At 41.6% G+C, this 20,475-nt stretch overlaps 1 protein-coding gene across 3 annotated transcripts; it reads left to right on the forward strand.

Moving 5' to 3' along the window:
- The first annotated feature begins 653 nt into the window (after nt 1-653).
- GPR160 (G protein-coupled receptor 160) lies at nt 654-19,327 on the forward strand. Of its 3 annotated transcripts, none has more exons than XM_087965293.1 (2): nt 654-911; nt 18,040-19,327. In XM_087965293.1, the coding sequence occupies exon 2, from the start codon at nt 18,084-18,086 to the stop codon at nt 19,095-19,097; it is 1,014 nt and encodes a 337-aa protein (XP_087821419.1). In that variant the 5' UTR covers nt 654-911; nt 18,040-18,083; the 3' UTR covers nt 19,098-19,327. The 3 variants fall into 3 exon arrangements, with proteins under 3 accessions (XP_087821419.1, XP_087821418.1, XP_087821420.1); XM_087965292.1 differs by lacking the exon at nt 654-911 and adding an exon at nt 962-1,176; XM_087965294.1 differs by lacking the exon at nt 654-911 and adding an exon at nt 17,582-17,666.
- Nucleotides 19,328-20,475: the final 1,148 nt, after the last annotated feature.

Genomic DNA, 20,475 nt, shown 5'->3' on the forward strand with positions numbered 1-20,475 from the left:
AGTTGGTTATGGTTAAGTAAAAACCACGTGGTTCAATAAAGCCAGATAACCCCTATGTAGTAGTTGAAGAAGATTCTTGGACGAGAAGCAAAACATCTTAAGGGAAAACAAAAACAAAAACAAGGTCCAGTTGCTTTTTGAAAAAGCACCTGTGAGGCAAACAAAGGTGCTTTTTCAGGAGGCAGCTGGACTTTCTTGTTTTTTCTTTCGAAGGCGTTTGGCTTCTCATCCAAGAAGCTTCAGAAACAAGAAAATCCAGTTGCCGCCTTGAAAAAGCGCCTTCGGGAGTATAAATCCTTCCATTCTCCACTATCCTGTGAAAGCTGAAGAAGCTTCTTGGATGAGAAACGAAACGTCTTGGAAAAGAAAAAAAAACAAGGAAGTCCAGTTGCCTCCTGAAAAAGCACCTTTGGGACAACCGTGACTTGGATGACTGAGAATCTCCACAGACAGCGATAGCCATTAGCTCCAGCCCGGGAAGATGGCCGTAAAGTGAATCAAGGAGAGTCGGCGCGGGTAGAAGAAAGAGAGCGTGCCTGCTTTTCCACACTACCTCAGGACGGAGCCTTCGCTCGCTCTCTTCCCGCCTTTCGGCGACCCAGCTTTAACTCGGCGGAGCCGCGCCCACCGCCGCCCTGGGGAGTGGCAGGCAAACGGGTCTCGCTCCGGCTGCAAGCGGGGAGGAGAAGGCGGCGGTGATTCGTTTGGGAGCTCGGGGCTGCATTTTTACGCTAAGGATGCGGGGAGAGACGGATGCCTCTGAGCTCCTGCAGAGCGCCTTTGGCTTTCCCCCCCACCCCCCTTATTCAGGTCTGATTTAGCAGCGCGCAACAGATAGCACAGGGAGATGTCCGATTTGTTCCCCGCTTGTTCTTTTTTTTAAGCGCCTTTTCTTGCCCCCGGACTGACAGGTGAGTTTCCACTTCGTGCGGTTTCAAGGAGAAATTGATTCGATTTTTTTTTTGGCCGCCGCCCCACTCAACCAAGTGACTCGGGGCGGTTGGATTCAGCTCGCGGGTTGAGGAGCGGAGTTTTGACACCCCCTATTTGGTGTTTGGAAGGAGAAGAGAGTCTGGTGGACGCTTACCGGGTGGTAACGGCGACATCCTGAGAGATCCGACGGGCGCCCGACAGATCCCAAACACAGAAGAAGCGACAACTCTCAGGAGGGATCCGGTAACCGCTTTTCCAGTTGCTCTGACACGGCTCTCCTACTACACCTAGGTGTAACTTGGCCGAGATATATGACAATCTCATGCCGCCATTGCCCTTGCTTTTTTTTTTTTTAAAAAAATATTGTTTTATTAATCACCCAGGCTGCCGTGTCTTTATCTTATCTGAGAACCTATTCGGTCCAATCCTATTTAGATTTTCAAAATTAGCCAGGATCTGCTCAATGCTGCCCCTTAGCTGTGGCAGCCATGGTTTAGGAAAGACGGTAGCAGGGTTTGTTGAATAAAGTAATATTATGGCTTTACTTTCTGTGAAACGCTTCTAGATACCATTTGGGAAAGAATTATGCTTTTTGTCTGATTTGCGCTATTTCAGATAAAGGATGCAGGCCTTCAGTATTTTTTTAAAAAAATACCATTTATATGTAGAAAATAACGCTGTGAAAGCAAGGCCAGGATCTTGTCCTTTGACATCTAATTTTTTAGGTGTCGAAAATTATTTTGCACAAATAATCATTAATGCAAATCATACTAGTTCTCATCTACAAATGGATTGCACTGCTTTCAGATACAAGTTGACAACCTGTTGGCCATAATTCCATTGCAACTAGTGTGTTGAGTGTACAGTGTGAATAATTTTGGTTAATAATGATGTCAGCTTTAGTATCACTCTGAAAAAAATTCCGTGTTTTTTATCCAAATAAGACTGTGTTTACACAACACTAGGTACTCAATTATAAACCATTCAAACCCATCATAGCCTAAATCCAGCTCAGCTTATTAGTTTACAATTTACTGTTGTGTAAACCCTTCAAAAATGTGGCTGAATAAACCATGAATTAGGTTAACGCCACCACCACTACTACTACTACTACTACTAGTAGTAGTAGTAGTAGTAGTATTTGCAATCATAGATTTTAGCAAAATACATATAAAATTACAGTTCACACCAGTTCAATACATCTCCTCTAATATTAACAGTATTAATTATGGGGGTATCCTTTAGTATTTTCCTTGCAGCCATTGCAAACAATGTTTCATTTCGTGTTTGTCTACATCAGACAACAAAAATTAGATTTTTTTTTCTTCTGAACTAGATTGAATCAGTTGGATTAGCAAGGGTGTAACAAATCTAGCTCTTGAGTTCCTGATAAAGTTTGCAGTGTAATAAGTAGTGATATAAGTAGTAATAGTTTAGTAGGTCCATAGAACAGAGCTGCTGAGAATAGATGCAACATCTATCATATCGTAAGAGGAGACTAACATTTCACTTTTCCTTTTTTACTCCTTAACATTTACTTCAGTACCATACCTCTGTTTTCTCTCTCTTCTATGTGTTCTGGCCCAAAATCAGAGGGTTTATTTCACACAAATGCAATTAAAATATGGGGGAAATTCTACCAGAATTATACAAGTGTTTCCTTATAGATTATCCGTAGTAAGTATTTTTAAAATATTTTAATTTATAGCCGACCTGCATTTTTTTGGAAAGCACTTTCATGTGCTTTATAGCTGTGCATTTAGACTTTGCTTTCAGTGCAGGAATTGTAATGTTTTTATTTTTAAAAAAGCTAGAGTTACACTATTTTCAGCACCTGGCTTGAAAAATAAATATTTTGGCAAATGTTATCTTTTATAAACGTAACATTAGAATCTAAACCATGATACGCTCTGTTTAAGGAGAATGAACACAGTTCACATTCTGGTGTAAGTTCAGGTAATTTTTATGGTGGTGGTAACCCTTTTTCTTTATCATTATAATAGTATTTTCCTGGCAAAAAATACAGTCAGACTTCATGGTGCTAGATATTCTTCATGGAGACGACAAAGACAAACATTAAGGAGACTGGAACAAAGAGTTCACCTTCAGTAAATGAGATTTCTGGTTCAAAGTTGAAAAGGAAATGATGAGAATTAAACCAATTTTTGACAAAAGAGAGATCTGGATATTGGAGAAATATTTATACTGAATTATTATTGTATTGTTTATATCTTACTCCATTAATTTCCTTCAGCCAAAGTTGCATTGCTTAACATATCAACACACACACACACACACACACATACATGCATAATGATTTAATGAACTCATCCTGCTAATTCTTTCCTTCCCATTTCCTTTCTAACCTTAATACAGGTAGTTCTCGACTTACGAACATAATTGAGCCCAAAACCTATGTTGTTGTGAGATTTTTGTTGAGTGAGTTTTGTCACATTTTATGACCTTTCTTGCCAGAGTTGTTAAGTGAATCACTGCTGATGTTAACGTAGTAATAATAATAATAATAATAATTTAAGCAGAATCTGACTTTGCTTGTCAGAAGGTTGCAAAAGATGATCACACGATCCTGGGACACTGCAAACCATCACAAATATGAGTCAGTTGCCAAGTTTTGTATTGTGACCATGGGGATGCTGCAACAGTCACAAGTGTGAAAAAAGGTCATAAGTCACTTTTTTTCATTATTTTTTCAGTGTCTTTGTAACTGCAAACTTGAACACCAGACTATAAAGATGCCGCAACAGTCATAAATATAAAAAATTGTCATAAGTCATTTTCCCCCCAGTGCTATTGAATGGTCACTAAACAGACGTTGTAAGTCGAGGACTAGCTGTATAAGCAAATCTTGAAGATGCAATCTGCACAGCCAAAGTTATAGCAACACTTTTTTTAAATAGTAGTGATGATGCATTCATTCTTTTATTAGGAGAGGTCCTCTGTGCTGGAAAAAAATCGCTTGTTACCTAGATAACAAATACAAATCGCTAAACACAGTGTTAGCAAGAGTGGTAGTTATAATTGTTTGCTGCTGCAATTAACGCGTTTTCTTTGAGCTGGCATTGGATACATCTGGGAATTTCTTTGCTTTACACAATGAGGCACTGAAAATAATACACACTTCTTGTTAGATTTCACAGTTATCTGCACATTACCTGTGCTCACATTTCCTCAACATGATTCTTTTCTAAACTGTATTTGAGTTAGGAATTTAAATAAAAGTTCTAAAATATCAAGAATTTAATAAAAGTTCATTTGAGGAAAGAAACCTGGCCGTTGCTACCCTTTCCCTAGAAGTAGTCTTGTTTTGTTGATTTAAATAAAGCATCTGAATTTGCACAGGTGCCTTGAGCCTGCCTATTTACAATAATATAATATTGCTGAAGATGTAGGACAATGGTGGCTAACCTTTTTGGGCTCCTGTGCCAAAAATTGTGCGCACATTTGTGTGCCAGCACCCAGAAGGCAATGCACACACATCCATGCCCCCTGCGCATGCGCGTGCAATCCCCCCAACCTGCACAGCACGGCCTCCCAGTGGCTTGAGGGAAGCTTCTGCAGGCTTTGCAGGCCGAAAAATGGGCCTATTTTGTCATTTCCGATATTTCCTGAAATACAGGAAGTGATGAAATGGGCCTTTTTTTCAGCCTGCAAAGGCTTTCCTCAAGCCTCTGGGAGGCCAAAAATCAGCTGTGAGGCACGCACATGCGCAGTGAGGTAAGTTTGTCTTCGGCTAGCGTGCCCGCACAAATGGCTCTGCGTGCCACCTGTGGCACGCATGCCATAGGTTCACCATCACGCATGTAGGATGTGTTCCTATGAGATCAGAAGTTACAAATTTTCTCTATGCTTGGCTGTCTTAACATGTTTTAGCTGGTTATTGGATTAACCATTTCTGGGTTGGGATATAGCAATAGCGCTTATTAGCAATATAACAATAGCTCTTAGACTTATATACAGCTTCATAGTGTTTTACAGTACTCTCTGAGTGGTATACAATGTCAGCATATTTCCCCCAACAATCTGGGTGCTCATTTTACTGACCTTGCAAGACTGAGTCAATGTTGAGACCATCAGGATCGAACTCCAGATTGTGGGCAGAGTTAGCCTGCAATTCTGCAGTCTTAACCACTGGGCCACCAGGGCTCTGGGGCAATATATTCAGTGAAAGGTAACCAAATAAGCTAGATTCCGACAGCAAAGCTAGCCATGAAAATCTAGCCAAGATTAATACCAAACGCAGATTGTTGTATGAATGGACTTGCTGTATCCTTATATGATGTGGTTAAGTGCTTTTGTAGCAGTTGTTGTCTTGATGCCATCAAGTTATCCTTGTTGACTGCTAGCCAAGTCAGTACAGCTTTCTTGACAAAGGTATTTTGAAAGTTGCTTGCCATTGTCACATTCCTAGGGCTGAGAGAGAGAGAGTGGTCCAAAGTTATCTAGATGCCTTCATGTCCAAGATCGGGCTCAAACTCCTCGTCCCCCAGTTTCTAGCCTGTTGTCTTAATAGCAATAGCACTTAGACTTATATACCGCTTCACAGTGCTTTACTCTCTAAGCGGTTTACAGTGTCAGCATATTTCCCCCAACAATCTGGACCTCATTTTAATATTATAGTATACCAGACTAGCTGTCTGTAAGCGACTAATGCTATTTAGCGACTAATGCTAAAGAGCAATTTCTCAACTTACCACTAACATTTTAGAATGAAATAAAGTAGTTACAAAATTAAGAAAAGTAAGGCTGAGATATAAAGTTAACTCTTTTTAGCCCATTCTTCGCATGCTCACATTTATTACTGTGCATCATTTTCTTCCCAGCCTATAATCCAGTTTCAAATGAGATAGTTAATGTTTAATATTTTTCTAGTACTGTAGATAAGGGAGCCAGCATTGTCCGAAGTAATTTCCCTGGTCATGTGGCCAGCATAACTATATGCCGAGACACACAGAACACTGCTACCTTCCCACTGAAGTGGTACCTATTTATCTACTTGCATTTGCATGCTTTCAAAATGACAAGAGCTGGAGCAAGTAATGAGAGATCACCCCATCATGTGGCGCTCAGGTCTCAAATCCCTGACTGTCAACTTTCCAGCTGATAAGCTCAGCATCTTTAACCACTGAGCCATCACATCCCTTATAGCAATTAGTCTTTGACTAAGAAAACAATGGTTTCAGTGGTCACAGAATAATTTAGTTCAGTCTTCCCTATTAAAATGCAAAATCAAATTGCCTCCCTGTACTTACTGGTAGTGGTGCTGTACTTACTGATATTGAAAAAATTTAAAGTTGAGGCCTTTAAATGGGAAGTGAAAACACAATGCACCTGCTGTTCAGTGTGGTACTCGGCTTTCCCTCCGTTCCTCAAGATTGCTATTGCATCTCATGAAAACTGAGATCTCTGCCTTCTAGAAGCTTCCAGAAAGTAAAATAGATGAGACATTGAATGCCCAAATTATTGCTCAAAGAGCCACAGTTGGAATAACCGCTTCTTTCTGGTTCCTGTACATCATGCAGAGAAGTTCATATCAAAGAAAAATAGAATAAAATACAGTTGATAGAAAAATATAGGCTTTGTGTAGCATTAGGAAAAGCAAAATGTGGGAAAGAAGGAGTCCATAGTATAGAAAGTTAAGTTGTTTCATCTTGTGGAGCTTGTATGTGTAGGGAAAACAGTGGGTGGATCAGTCTGGAAATAACACTTTAGGATCAAAGGTTATGTGAAGTATCAAGGTTTATTTATCTTTAGTTCCACATATAAAACCTATTACTCATTTGCATGAGAAGCTGTAGATATGATAAGCTACAGAACATTTTCAGATATGCTGTTTTGGTATCTGCTCATATTTCTCTACCCTAGCCATCTGTATACTGGAGACCAGGAAGAAAAAATGGGCACCAGAGTATGTGGTGGCAAGAAGCTGATTGTCTAATCATCTAAGGCTCCACCATTGCCATGACGGGTCCGATTGCAGTGGTGCTTATAATTAATTAATTAATCAGAGTATATGCATTAAGACATATATAACTTTCTGAAATTTGGAAATTCTATTTTCTATGTTAAGATACTTTGCATTTTAAATTAATATGCTAGTTTTACTATTGTAATCATCTTAGTCTGTTTTGAAGTATTGCAATATAATATGTACAAATTTATTTATTTTTTAAAATCTTCTCTTTTCAACCAAATTATTTATCTAAATTTCTGAGCGGTATAATAAATTTCCAAACACCACCTTAGCTCAGTGGTTCTACCGCATCACAACACTGTAGACCAGGGCTGTCAAACTCATGTTGTGATGGCGGCATCAAATGATAGATCAGGACTTTTTTCCCCTTCGCAAAACCGGGGGTGGGCGTGGCCAGCGCATGACGCATCCAGCCCCTGGGCTGCAAGTTTGACAGCCTAATCTGATCATACTATATATAACGAACTTCCTGAAGTTTTTAAAGCTCATTTGCACAGGCCAGAGGTGAATGGTTAACAGAGAAGGTATACTACAAATATTACAGGTAGTCTTTGACTTGCAACAGTTCATTTAGTGACCATTCGAAGTTACAACAGCATTGAAAAAAGTTACTTAAGACCATTTTTCACACTTGTGACCATTGCAGTATCCCCATCTCCATGTAGTTTACATTCAGATGCTTGACAACTGGTTCATATTTATGACGGTTGCTGTGCCCATGGGGTCATGTGATCCCCTTTTGCGACCTTCTGACAAGCAAAGTCAACGGGGAAGCCAGATTTGCTTAACAACCGTGTTACTTAACAACTGTCGTGATTCACTTAACAAATATGGCAAAAACAAAACAAAACACCAAAACGTAAAATGGGGCAAAACTCACTTAAGAAATTTCTCACTTAGCAACATAAATTTTGGGCTCAATTGTGATTGTAAGTTGAGGACTCCCTGTACACGAAAGGCTTGTCATAACTTAAAAGTTAATTTTATTTTGTAAATGGGCTATGGTTAATTTTGTTTCAATTTTTATTATATAATCTTGTAAATATCTGAAACCTAAGAAGTTAAGGGTTAATAGCAGTAATGCATTTAATATTAAGCAGTTTCTACAAAAAACAAACAAACCCAGCAATAAACCAACCATTTATATCCTGTTTACCAGTATGGTCAGTTCCTACAAAAATAGCAGATGAAGTTCTTCCTCAATATTGTACTTGCACCTGTTCCTTATTTAACTTTTGAAGAAATGACTTTTTCTAAAATTTTAATTGTGTCTTAAGCAAGAAAGTATGTACTGGAATATAAGAACTGAGAGCTTCAAACTATGAAGGAAGCTCTTTAGGAACAAGCTTGTGGTTTCTAATTTTTGGCTTATTTTAATTTCTGTTGAAGTGCGTGTCTTTATAATCAAGATGAAATTAATCCAGATTTCATTGGCTCATTGTGACATTGGCAGGCCCAGAATGTTCTTCAGAGGATTATAATTCACTTGTAAGACAAAATTTCTAAATTTCAGACTTCAAAATTTGAAAGGGAAGAGAGAGAGAGAGAGAGAGAGAGAGAAATGAACTCTTGTGTTCTTTTTCTGATTTGGTAGACCACATGCATTGTTTGAATTTCTCCTTGGTAGGAGGATCAAATTAAATAACTTGACCATTATGGTCTGACCAGTCTTTAGTAGAAAAAGAGCAATATGGGGAGACTTGCAACCATTTGTTTAGTGACTGTTCGAAGTTACACCAACACTAAAAAAAAAGTGACATGACTGTTTTTCACACTTACGACCGTTGTAGCATCCCCATGTTCACGTGATCAAAATTCTGATGCTTGGCAACTGGCTCATATTTATCTGAGTTGTAGTATTCCTGGGCTATGTGATCATGAATATGATCTTCTGACAAACAAAGACAATGGAGAAACCAGATTCACTTAACAACCATGTTAGCTTAAGAACAGTAGTGATTCACTTAACGAGTGGCAAGAAAGGTCATAAAATGGAACAAAATGCACTTGATAATTGTTTCACTTAGCAACAGACATTTGGGCTGAACCTGTAGTCCATTTATTCCTAAACTGGAGCTATTCCTTTAGAACGGGTGTCAAACTCAAGGCCGACAAGCCGGATGTGGCCCATGGGGTGCTTAGATCTGGCCCGCAGGGCTGCCCTGGAAACAGCGAGGGCTGGACTGTGGTGCCTCTGCCAATGAAAATGGCCCCATTTTCGGCCTAGAGAGCCTCCTGCAGGCCTCTGCCAGCGAAAATGGAGTTGGGGGAGGGCTGCACATGGGTTCCATTTTTGCTGGCAGAGGGCTAGCAAAGCAAACTAAAAGCAAAATAAAACAAAAGGAGAAATGTTTCCCCTTTTGCCTTTGAGCATCCAAGAAGGGATGGGAAAGGAGAAAGGGAATGAGGAAAGACAAACAGAAAGAAAGATGGGAACAGGAGCAGGGAACGAAAAATAAGGAAAGAGGAGAAGGAAGGAGAAAGAAGGAAAAGGGAAGGAAGAAGAAGAAAAGGAAGGGAGGGAAGTCCTGCCTTAGCACTTGGCCACCAGCAGACGGCAAGGCTCCCCTGGAGGACAAGGGTTTGGCACTCTCCCTGGTCTCGCTTTTCTCTGCTTGGAGACAATGGATCCCCCCCAGCCCCTCCCCCGCAGGCCACAACAGGTGCCCCTGACATGAGTGATGTTGAGCTGGCCATGCCCCCTGGCCTTCCAAGGTCAAGCACAACCCTGATGCGGCCCTCAATGAAATTGAGTTTGACACTCCTGCTCTAGAACACTGCATAACACTAAAAGGGAAATTTTCAAAAATAGCTAGACAATCTTGAAATCCCAAAACCAAGGAGGGAAGATCCAGTATGGTGTAGTTGTTAAGGCACCAGGCTAGAAACTAGGAGATTGTGATTCTTGACTTGCCTTAGGCATAAAGCTAGCTGGGTGATCTTGGACCAGGCTGTCTTTGTGAGTTCACATTGCTTGAAGAGAATTGTCAGCCAACCTTACTTTATTTTCCTGGCCAACAGTTAAACTGTCAAACAGTCATTGCCAACCAGGATATCTTGTTCCACTTCCTTAGTTTTGTACCTAAAATATTTCTTTTTTTTAAAAAAAAACAAACCCCTCCTTAATAAGACTTTGAGGGAGAAGGTTTGACGTTGTGGCGAGAACAGCTGGACAATAGTGGAGCTCCACTGGGCTCCCTGAAATGCAACCACCAACTGCTTGCTGGGAGACCCTATAGGGTTAAGTTACCCTGGAGGGGTGGTGAAAAAAGGAGAGGCACTTTGTTGATCATGAGGAAACTACAATTTCCTCGTTGATCCGAAGAAAACTCTCCGAGTGGCAGCATGGACAAGAGCCATTTTGGTCTGTCACAAGCTGGGACAAGCAGGAGATTAAGATTTGTAATGGAGCAGTGCGTGGACAGATCAGTGAAACTGGCTGAGATAACTTTCAACTTCTACCCTAAAGATTTAACCCAAGTTAAAAAATTATGAAAAACAATCTCCAAATAGTAAGAAAGCAGCGATTGGATTTATGGAGAAGGATTAAAAACTAAAAATCAAAGAGAAAGACTAAAAATCAAAGATTCAGACGCAAAAAAATATTTAAAGGATGTTTTAAAATATAGAAAGCCTGGAAAAAGCTGAATAACATTGTGAAAAGTGATTATTGGGAGAAATGCTTTTCTAAACTATTCTCAACCCTCAATGGTTGACAACCAGCTGTTTTGACTTTTACATTTCTTTGCATGTAAGAATTGGGAACAGGGCAATTTGGAGGCTTGGAAATATTTACTGAGCCATTTAAAGATTTTTAAAGCAACTGAACTATAATATACCAAAACCTTATGGAACAATTCATTGAAAGGTGGATTTGAAAAACGTGAGAAGATCTGTGGGCCAAGCTGGATTTTATTTACTAGCATTATTTGATAGATCATCCTATGAGGCAAAAGAAGAAAAGCAAAAAGAGAATAAGAAGAAAAGATAAATAAGACTTTAAAATGTGGACAATTGGGAAGATGTAAATTGGAAACTATAAAGACTATAAAGTATAAATTCAGAACATTTAAGGACCAGAAAGCTGACTGTAAACCGCTTAGAGAGGGGCTGTAAAACACCGTGAAGCAGCATATAAGTCTAAGTTGCTACACTGCTATTTATGTGGTGACAATCCCTCAATCCTGACCTGTGTTTAGTAATTTTAATCATTCTCTATCATCCAGGTCATGGTTGTCCCAAAAGTGCTTTTTCAAGAGGCAACTGGCTTGCTGGTTTTTCTTTTGAAGGTGTTTCGCTTTTCATCCAAGAAACGTCTTCAAAGAAAAACAAGAAAGTGCAGTTGCCTCTTGGAAAAAAAAGCACCTTTGGGACAAATTTTGATCACGTGACTGTGGGAATGCTGCATCAGTGGTAAATCACTTTTTTTTTTTTTACTGCAAGTGTAATTTTGAATGGACACTAAGTGAATGGTTGTAAGTCGAGGACCACCTGTACTTGAGAAGAAGGATTAAAACAGCCCCAGTTTCTCTGTAAATAGGAGAGTTTGTAATGCAGAAAGAACTGGAAACAAGCACCCGTGTGGGTCTGTTAAAGGAAAGAATTGAGCCAGGAAGAAGGCCCAGATGCTGGAAAGAGAAACTCCAGCCACAAAACAAGCACCTTATCAGTACTGTAGTCTTCAGACAGCAAGAGAAAACTTCAATTCTTGAAAAGCAGAGCTGGGGCTTTGGGGAAAGAAGGAGTCCAATTAGGATCTGGAAAGTACAAGCAGGCCTGAATACAAAACCCATTGCGCACAGCAGCCTAGATGCAGAGCTCTACAAGCTGACTCCAGGGACTGTGTCAGTGGGTAGGGAGGGAAGAGACCAGCTCTTTCACAAGTCTATAGCGAAAAGGGATTTCATGTCCAAATGGACTGAATTGGCTACAAAGTTGGAGACTTGGGGTGGAAAAGTAAAGATTTAAAGGCGAAATAGTTAAAATAATGAAAATGTAATGATAACCTAAAAATACATAAAAACAACATAGAGATATGTCTAGCTTAAAGAAGAATGGAGAGAGAATAGTAGTAAAGTATTACTTATTTTATTTATTGTATGGCACATTCACATATTTCAGTGAAAAGGAACACAAGTAAAATACAAAACACAGAATATAAAATCTGAAATCTTAACAGAAAGATTACAAATATACAAGTTGCAAATATAATTTTTTTTATTTCTGGCAGCCAGAAATATTAGCAAAATCTCTATTGTATAAAGCTACAGTAATGATAGCGGAATAAGATAGGAGTTTAGTTTTGCAAAATACAAGTTTTGCATGGGAAAAACAAGTCTTTTTTTGGTCTGTACCATTCTAAGAAAAACCCTAATAATCAAGATTGACTCGTATCTCTTGCTTTTATAACTAACCCATCTCATGTAGTATTTCTTCGGAGAACTAAAAACTTGTTTTAAAAATGTGAAGGTCACCTTGAGTAAAAAGTAGTGGTGTAGCTGAGTGCACAGGACCAAGCACTGATGACAAATATTTGATGATAATTCTATTTGATGCAGTGGCAGTATTTTTGTGGCAACAAATTAAGCAAACAAAATGGTTTTTGTGCTTGGACATTGTAAATAGAGTTTGACTGCAGCCCAATATTTTTAAGCTGAGTCATAAAATTTTAAAGGGTAAGAGTGTAGATCCAAATAGGAACAAAAAAGTGGATAATAATAGATACACTGATTCCACAGTAGTAAAATGCAACTGTCTGAGCCATATATGATGGGGACTAGCTCTTTCCACAGATAAAGGCTGCATTATTCCAGAATTAATGCTCATTTCTGCTGACTGCAGAGTCTGAATGAATGAATAAGTAAGGCTGCATCTATCCAAATGAATGGTTTCTTTCAATATTGGCTGCAATGGACTATAGGAGCTACATCAAAATGTATTTTAGTTGTTATAATTGTAAAGGCATAAATTAAATTTTAAATGAGATTTGAATGGATAATAATTAAAAGTTATAAAGGTGTTACACTATAGTTAGTAATTGCAGGGGAAACCTTGCTTTTTAATGCCTGGAAGGGGAGGGAATTGTTTTTCTTTCCCTTCCAGGATGATGAAGAGAAAAGAAAATATGAAATTGTAAACAGGACAGACAAAAGTATAAATATAATGATTAGAAAGATTCTGAAACTTAGAAAAAGATATATAATTGAATTTAGAAAGGAATGAGATAATTAAAAATAAGGTTGAGGAAAGTAAGGGAAGGGAAAAATTATTGAGAAAATGATAAAATAGTTATAAGATATGGAACAGAATATAAAGACGAATATGTAATTGAGTTATCACTGTATGGAGAAGTGATAACCTGGAATCGTCCTGTTCTCAAAAAGATATTTTATTTATATTATGTTTTGTGAAAACCCAAATAAAATGTTTTTTAAAAAAAGTACTTTTATTAGAATAGCACCTGGCACATCTGTGGAATTCTGAAACTAAAAGTCCCAGCTTCCCCACAATGTCCCAACCTACAAACTATCTCCTTTTTACTCATCATCACATCACACGAACCAATCTCAAAGTAAGTTCCAATTCTTTCTGCACCACACTCTTTAACCTTGAACAATCAAAAGAATTCTATTTTGTCTACTAAGAGCTACCCAATTAACATCAACCCCCTCCCACTTTCTCCAGCTATGTGGCAACGATGAATCATGATTTGGGGAAAAAAGAGAAGGGAGAACAAATATGGGTGAGGATGACTGAGGCCACTAGACAGGGAAAGAAGATATAATCCCACCCAAGATCATGTTAATCTTCAAAGGCATCCCTCCAATATCAGACAAAAAAACAACAACCATTGGAGAATCTGAATAATGAATTGCTGTAAAATTGGGTCTGACTCCATTCATAACAGCAACAGCATATGAAGGAAACTAAGGTCCCAATTGAGTTCCTAACCTAACGGAAGGACTACCTGTAATCTCATTTCTATTGCAATTAGTTTTTCATATGTTTATATTCTTGAAGAATAGATTGGTCAAGGGTTATCAGCCAGCGTAGTCCCACAGATTGTCCATATTCTGAACCAGTATGATTTCCAAAGAGCCATTACAACAGCCATGGGCCTATCCCAGGTCATCCATCCTCAACTCGGGGAAGTGGTGACGTGTCTCATTTGTTTTTACTGTCAAACCCTGGCAGTGTGATCAGGAATTAAGGGTAGCTCTCTGGCCTTTGTCATGGCCAGATCAAGCTATGTCTCCATGGCACTGTTCCTGTTGTGGGGAGGCAGGCCCTATTACCCAGCAACTGATGAATCCAGTAGAGTTCCAGAAATTGCTAGGGTTTGTTCCTGATGGAAACTTCTCCATCCGTACTGCATGCCATTCAGTGGCCTTGTTTAGAATGATCCGTTGGGTAAGGAGGACTCAAGAGGTTTGTCTGCAAGGCCATGCTGAAGAATTTTCGCAGCATCTGTTGGACAAAATAGCTCAGAGATTTGTGCCCAGTTAAATGCCAGAATCCCGCGCAGATGCCTTGGCCACAGTCTTGCCTTTTTGTATGGGAATGGTTTGAACCTGTTGACTAGAAACTGGGAGATTGGTCCTGCCTTAGGTACAAAGCCAGCTGTGTGTGTCAGCTTTGGAAGCCATATTAGCACCAGAAGCTTCCACACTGCCACATTCTTGAGCCTGGGAAAATGGGAGGCGGGAATTTCGTGAAGCGTAGATGGTTAGACATAATAGCAGTCTTCTTGTAAGTCGTCATGTTATTTCTGCACCTAACTGAGGAATGGTTATGGGGATGTCTTAAGTTGGGACGGATGGTGATTGGGGCACATGATGCAATGAGGAGTATAGGGAGGTGGATTTGTAATTTTTTACTTATTGGAGGGAAACCTGGAACTTTCAGATTCAGGGTTTCCCAGAAGTGCCAGTTGACTACACTAATAAAAGGAGACTTTGAGAACATGCCTGTCTCGGAGTTATTGATTGGAGTTGAGGTTTTCTGGAATGCTGACAGGGTGAACTTGGGCCAGTTACGTTTTCTCAGCTCTAGGAAGAAGGCAAAGGCAAACCATTTCTGAAAAATCTTGACAAAAAAAGACTGCAGGCACTTGTCAAGGTAATCAACAGGAGTCAAACCAACAAAAAACCCAAAACCTGATATATTCTATTGTGATCTTGTTTCTATTTATGTTTAATTGTTTTTAGTGGTTTATAAACAATATTTTAATTGTTGGCTTTATTACACACTGCCCAGAGTCACATTTGTAGATGGGTGGCAATATAAATTAGATGATAGATAGATAGATAGAGATAGAGATATACATAGAGATTAGACAGATAGATACCTGTTTCTCATAAAATAAGGCTGGGCTTTTTTTTTTTTTTGACCCCCCCAAAAATGGCTAGGCCGTCTTTTCGGGGGTGACCTAAATTTTCCCCTCACGCGCACCCTCGCCTAGAGCGGTCTGCGGGCAGCTGCGCCTCGCCACCAGGTTGCTCCTAATGGCCGATCATGGCAGAGCGCAGAGAGCTCCCTACCCCTGCCAAGTGCCTTTGCCGCAGACCCAGGTATGGTGCTGGCTGCAGGCCGGGTCAGCGGGTGGGCAGCAGTGTGGATGGTGGCAGTGGCGGGGCACTTTGTGTTGCAGGACCTTCGTCGGCTGCCGCTTTCCCTTCTGCCCTCGCCCCGGCCTATGCTGCGTTCAGAGTGCTGCCAGCAGCGGCTGGACACACCCGGCTGCTGATGAGAACCACCTGCCCTTTAGCAGTGGCATCGCTTTGCTTGACGGCGGCTGCGTTGACAACGTCCTGAAAGTCAGTGAGTCATTTGGGCTTCGGTGGATGGAAGCGGCGGCGGGAGGGTGATGCTATTGTTTCTCTCTCCCCCATGCCCCACTTTGCTTCCCGTCCCAGAGCTTCGGGTCACGGTCTTGTCGGAGTCTTTCCCTCCTGCCTGCAGTGGACTCCCTTGGCTCATTCAGCTGTACAGTCGGGAGCTCTCCTCTTGCTCCAGCCACCTGAATCCTCTGTGGACCTTTCCCCTCTCTTTAAGCTTGGTTTCTCTGTCAGTTCCTTAAGAATAGACTGGCGGGGAGGAGGAAGCTGAATGAATGTCAGCAGGAGAATCCTCTGGGACAAGGGTTGCCAACCTTTTGGACCTCAGGGACCACTAAACTCATAATTTTAAATCCCGCGGACTGCTAATATGAATTTTGATTGACGGTAGCTTGCTGACTTTTTCCCAGGGTCTCTGCAGAAAGCAGCAGAGACCCTGGGAAAAATCCCAAAAATAGTTTGCAGGAAAATTTCCCACCCCGTTTTCCTACCGATCGATCATTCTTTATTTGGGATCGCAGGATACCATTTCCAGCTCCGTTCTTAGGGGAGAGAGACTTTTGGCTTCATGCAAGGAAAGCAGCAGAAGCAGCAGAAGTCTTTCTTTCTCTCCCCCAAACTCCGCCAGGAATGAGTCTTTGCCGGCGCAGCCTCTTGGAGCAGGATGCCTTGCAGGGTCCAAAGACTCATTTCTGGTGGTTTGGGAGAGAGAAAGAAAGACTTTTGCTGCTTTCCTTGCGTGTAGCCAAAAGCAGAAGAAAGCAGCAGAAAGAATCAGCCTGGTGGCCAGGTCAGGTGCCTGGGGCGAGTGGGGCAAGTTCCCCCCCTCCCCCATTTACCCCCTCCCCTCACTACCTCACGTTATTCGTAATGCAAGTGACGCAAGCCTTGTGTTCCCACGGGCCATGTGGCGGCGCAGCCTTGTGTTCCTGCGCAGCCTGGATTAATTGCTTTAGGGGTGACATTTCTCTGCAGACCACCAAAATTTTCTCACGGACCACCAGTGGTCCCTGGCCCACTAGTTGGTGACCACTGCTCTGGGAAGCTTAGCAGGGAAAGAAGAACGGAGAGAGGGAAGAGTGTCTTTGGGATTTGCCAGGAGAAATCCAGCAGGTGGATTTCCATCCTATTTCTGTCCTTCAAGGCGGTGGGGGGGGAGTGGTTACTTCTTCCATTAAGGGGAGTGCTAAGGGTGAATGAATGAACGAACCTTCCAATCCAAACAGAAGAGAAAGGGAATCATCCTACGGACCCTTGGGTGGAAACAGGGTGGAAATCCACCTCCTGGATTTCTCCTGGCAAATCCCAAAGACGCGCTTCCCTCTCTCCCTCCTCCTTTCCCTGCCAAGCTTCCCAGAGGATTCTCCTGCTGATTCATTCATTCAGCTTCCTCCTCCCGCCAGCCTGTATTCTTGGGGAACCGACAGAGAAAGCAAGCTTAAAGAGAGGGGAAAGGTCCCCGCCCGGGGATTCGGGTGGCTGGAGCAAGAGGAGAGCTCCCGACTGTACAGCTGAACGAGCCGAGAGAGTCCGCTTGAAGAATGCAGGCGGGAGGGACAGACTCGGACGAGACGAAGCTCTGGGACGGGAACCAAAGTGGGTGGGTGGGAGAGAAACGATGGCATCGCCCTCCCGCCGCCGCTTCCATCCACCGAAGCCCGCATGACTCACCCACTTGCAGGACGTTGTCGACGCAGCCGCCGTCAAGCAAAGCGATGCCTCTGCTAAAGGGCAGGTGGTTCTCAGCAGCAGCAGCATAAGCCGGAGCGAGGGCAGAAGGGAAAGCGACGGCGGCGGCGGAGGAAGGGGGCCGTCGACGAAGGTCCCGCGATGAAAAGTGCCCCGCCGCCATCCACGCCGCCCGCCCGCCCGCTGACCCGGCCTGCAGCCAGCACCATACCCGGGTCTGCGGCAAAGGCGCTTTGGGGGGCGGGGGCAGGGGTAGGGAGTTCTCCGCGCTCCACCACGATCGGCCGTTAGGAGCGGCCTGGTGGCGAGGCGTAGCTGCCTGCGGACCGCTCCTAATGGGAAGTTTCCCTTCCCCCAAATAGGTCCAAATGGGGGGGGGGGGGCGGGGGCTTAATTTCACTCATGCCAATAAAACAGTGCTGGGCCTTCCTATTGGGGGAGGGGGGCGTATTGGAGAAAGAGGATAGATAGAAATAAGTATGTATGTATTGATAGGGCAGGGAGGGAGGGTAGGTAGATAGGTAGCTCTTTGCAAAGGTCCGTCTTCTTTTTTCAGAATTTAATTAATATCTTGTCTTGATGTTTTAGGTCTGAATTATTGCTGGAAACTGCTGTCATCATTCCGAATAATCATGGTTGCAGTCGTCAATTCATCCCTTTTGAATTTTGAAGATGGTCATATTGTCCTGCCTTCTGAAGCGAATGGAGCTTTGTTGTTTGTCATGCTGGGGAAAGTATTTATCAATTTGTTTCTATTGCAGGTCAGAAAACACAGTCATCATCAGAGTTTTATGAGCTATTTCTGCATTTCACTAGCTATCTTTGACTTGATACTTCTGGGGATGATGACTCTCATTTTCTGTAACCGGGATGTTTTGATTGGGGAGATTAGATTTACTGAGTATCACATCTGTCTTTTGCCTCAGATTATGTCCTTTGTCTATGGAATTTTGCATTATCCAGTTGTTTTGATAGCTGGCTTGGATTATTGCCTTACAATAACCCACACTTCCAAATATCAGAACAAGTGTTGGAAATCACTGTACACAGTTGCTGTGATACTCACATGGATTTCTGCGCTTGGTTACATTCTGAATCTTCCAAGCAGTTCTTCGTGGCTGAATATAAATGACAATTATGGGCATCAATGTCCTTTCTACATTAGTAGCCAAACTTACTGGCTCTCACTTGGTATGTTGTCCATAATATGCCTGGTTCTTGCTTTCTGTTGGTCAGAAATTATAAATATACTGCAGTCCACTAAGCTGATTTCTTTTGAGAGAGACGTTGTTCTGTTATTTCCTTATGAACTTGAGGGCAGCTCCAGAGATCATTCAAAACATCTCTTGACAAGACTTCTGATCAGCTTCATGGGGACTTGGATACCGTTCATTCTGCTCCAAATGCTCGTTGTGTTCCTTAATGCAGAGATTCCTGCCCACATTGAGATGAATGTCCCCTGGCTTTGTTTTGTCAACAGCTTCCTCATTGGGATTGCATGTTGGGTGAGAAGCCAAGATATTGTGCTTCCTGAAGATTCTTGGGACATAGATCCGTTTGTCAGCTGGAAATATTGCTTTACACCTTTCAGCTTTCAAAACACCAATAAAGCTGTAAATCCAGACAGCAAAATCGTAATCTATTAATGAACTACCATAGGATTGTATTAACTGGAATGCAATCAGCGGAGAAAGCTGCAAGTTAAATTTACGAACTACAGGAAAGGAGGAACATCAAATGAGATATTGGTTGAACATTTTCTCAAGTTCTGCTGTGTGTGTAGGAACATAGCAGTATAAAAGAATACTATGTGTTTTCCAAGTTGAATTTCCAGCATGGGTTGTTATTTCAAAATAAAGTAATGGAGTCTCTACTATGTTGCTATTGATTGATGGACTGTGAACCATGTTGCTATAATAATTCAATATTAACCAAGGATGTAACCCAACAAGTATCAAGTCCTTATTTGAGAATGATTACACATTCACATGCACATTTGTAGCCCGCTGGAGGTCATTTTGCAGGGCTCTGGCAGTGCTCCTCCTGTCCCTCCTTGCACAAAGGCAGAGGTAGTGGTCCTGATGCTGGGTTGTTGCCCTCCTACAGCCTTCTCCACGTCTCCTGATGTACTGGCCTGTCTCCTGGTAGCACCTCCATGCTCTGGACACCATGCTGACAGACACAGCAAACCTTGCCACAGCTCGCGTTGATGTGCCATCCTGGATGAGCTGCACTACCTGAGCCACTTGTGTGGGTTGTAGACTCTGTTTCATGCTACCACTAGAGTGAAAGCACCGCCAGCATTTAAAAGTGACCAAACCATCATCCAGAAAGCATAGGGACTGAGAAGTGGTCTGTGGTCACCACCTGCAGAACCACTCCTTTATTGGGGATGTCTTGCTAACTGCCTATGCTTTCCACCTGTTGTCTATTCTATTTGCACAACAGCATGGGAAATTGATTGTCAATCAGTGTTGCTACCTAAGTGGACAGTTTGATTTCACAGAAGTGTGATTGACTTGGAGTTACATTGTGTTGTTTAAGTGTTCCCTTTATTTTTTTGAGCAGTGTATAATTTAAATGAGTACCTTAGAATTGATTTAATTATTTTGAATTTATTAGCCACCCAACTACAATAGAGTTCTTCAAAGAGTAAAACTAAATGACGACAAACTTAAAAGACAGCAGCTTCTAATTAATTTAAAAAAGCAGAACAGGAATCTTCTCTTGATATGTAAATGCATATCAGACATTAATCCATCTTTGCTGCTGCTTGCATTGCAAAAAGGCACACACTGGCTCCAGGAATCTTTGGAGTTGAAGTTCACAGGCCATGAAGTTGCCATAGTTGCCTGACTCTGCATCAGATAGACCCGTGTTCTGAAATAGACCAACTACCAATTCACAGACATTCCATAGCTGTGAGTTGTTAGACAACTTAATAGGTGGATAAACATGTTGTTCCTGTTCTGACCCAGGCTTTGTCAAACTTAATGAAACACAAAACTTATTTTAAAAGTAAAA

The sequence above is a fragment of the Notechis scutatus genome, chromosome 4 (assembly GCF_049901735.1).
Source record: "Notechis scutatus isolate UNSWTSFEM ecotype Mainland chromosome 4, rNotScu1.2, whole genome shotgun sequence".
NCBI lineage: Eukaryota > Metazoa > Chordata > Lepidosauria > Squamata > Elapidae > Notechis > Notechis scutatus.

Bases quoted from the DNA above. Each gene is read 5' to 3' on its own strand.
- GPR160 (XM_087965293.1), top strand. From the start codon at position 18,084: ATGGTTGCAGTCGTCAATTCATCCCTTTTGAATTTTGAAGATGGTCAT.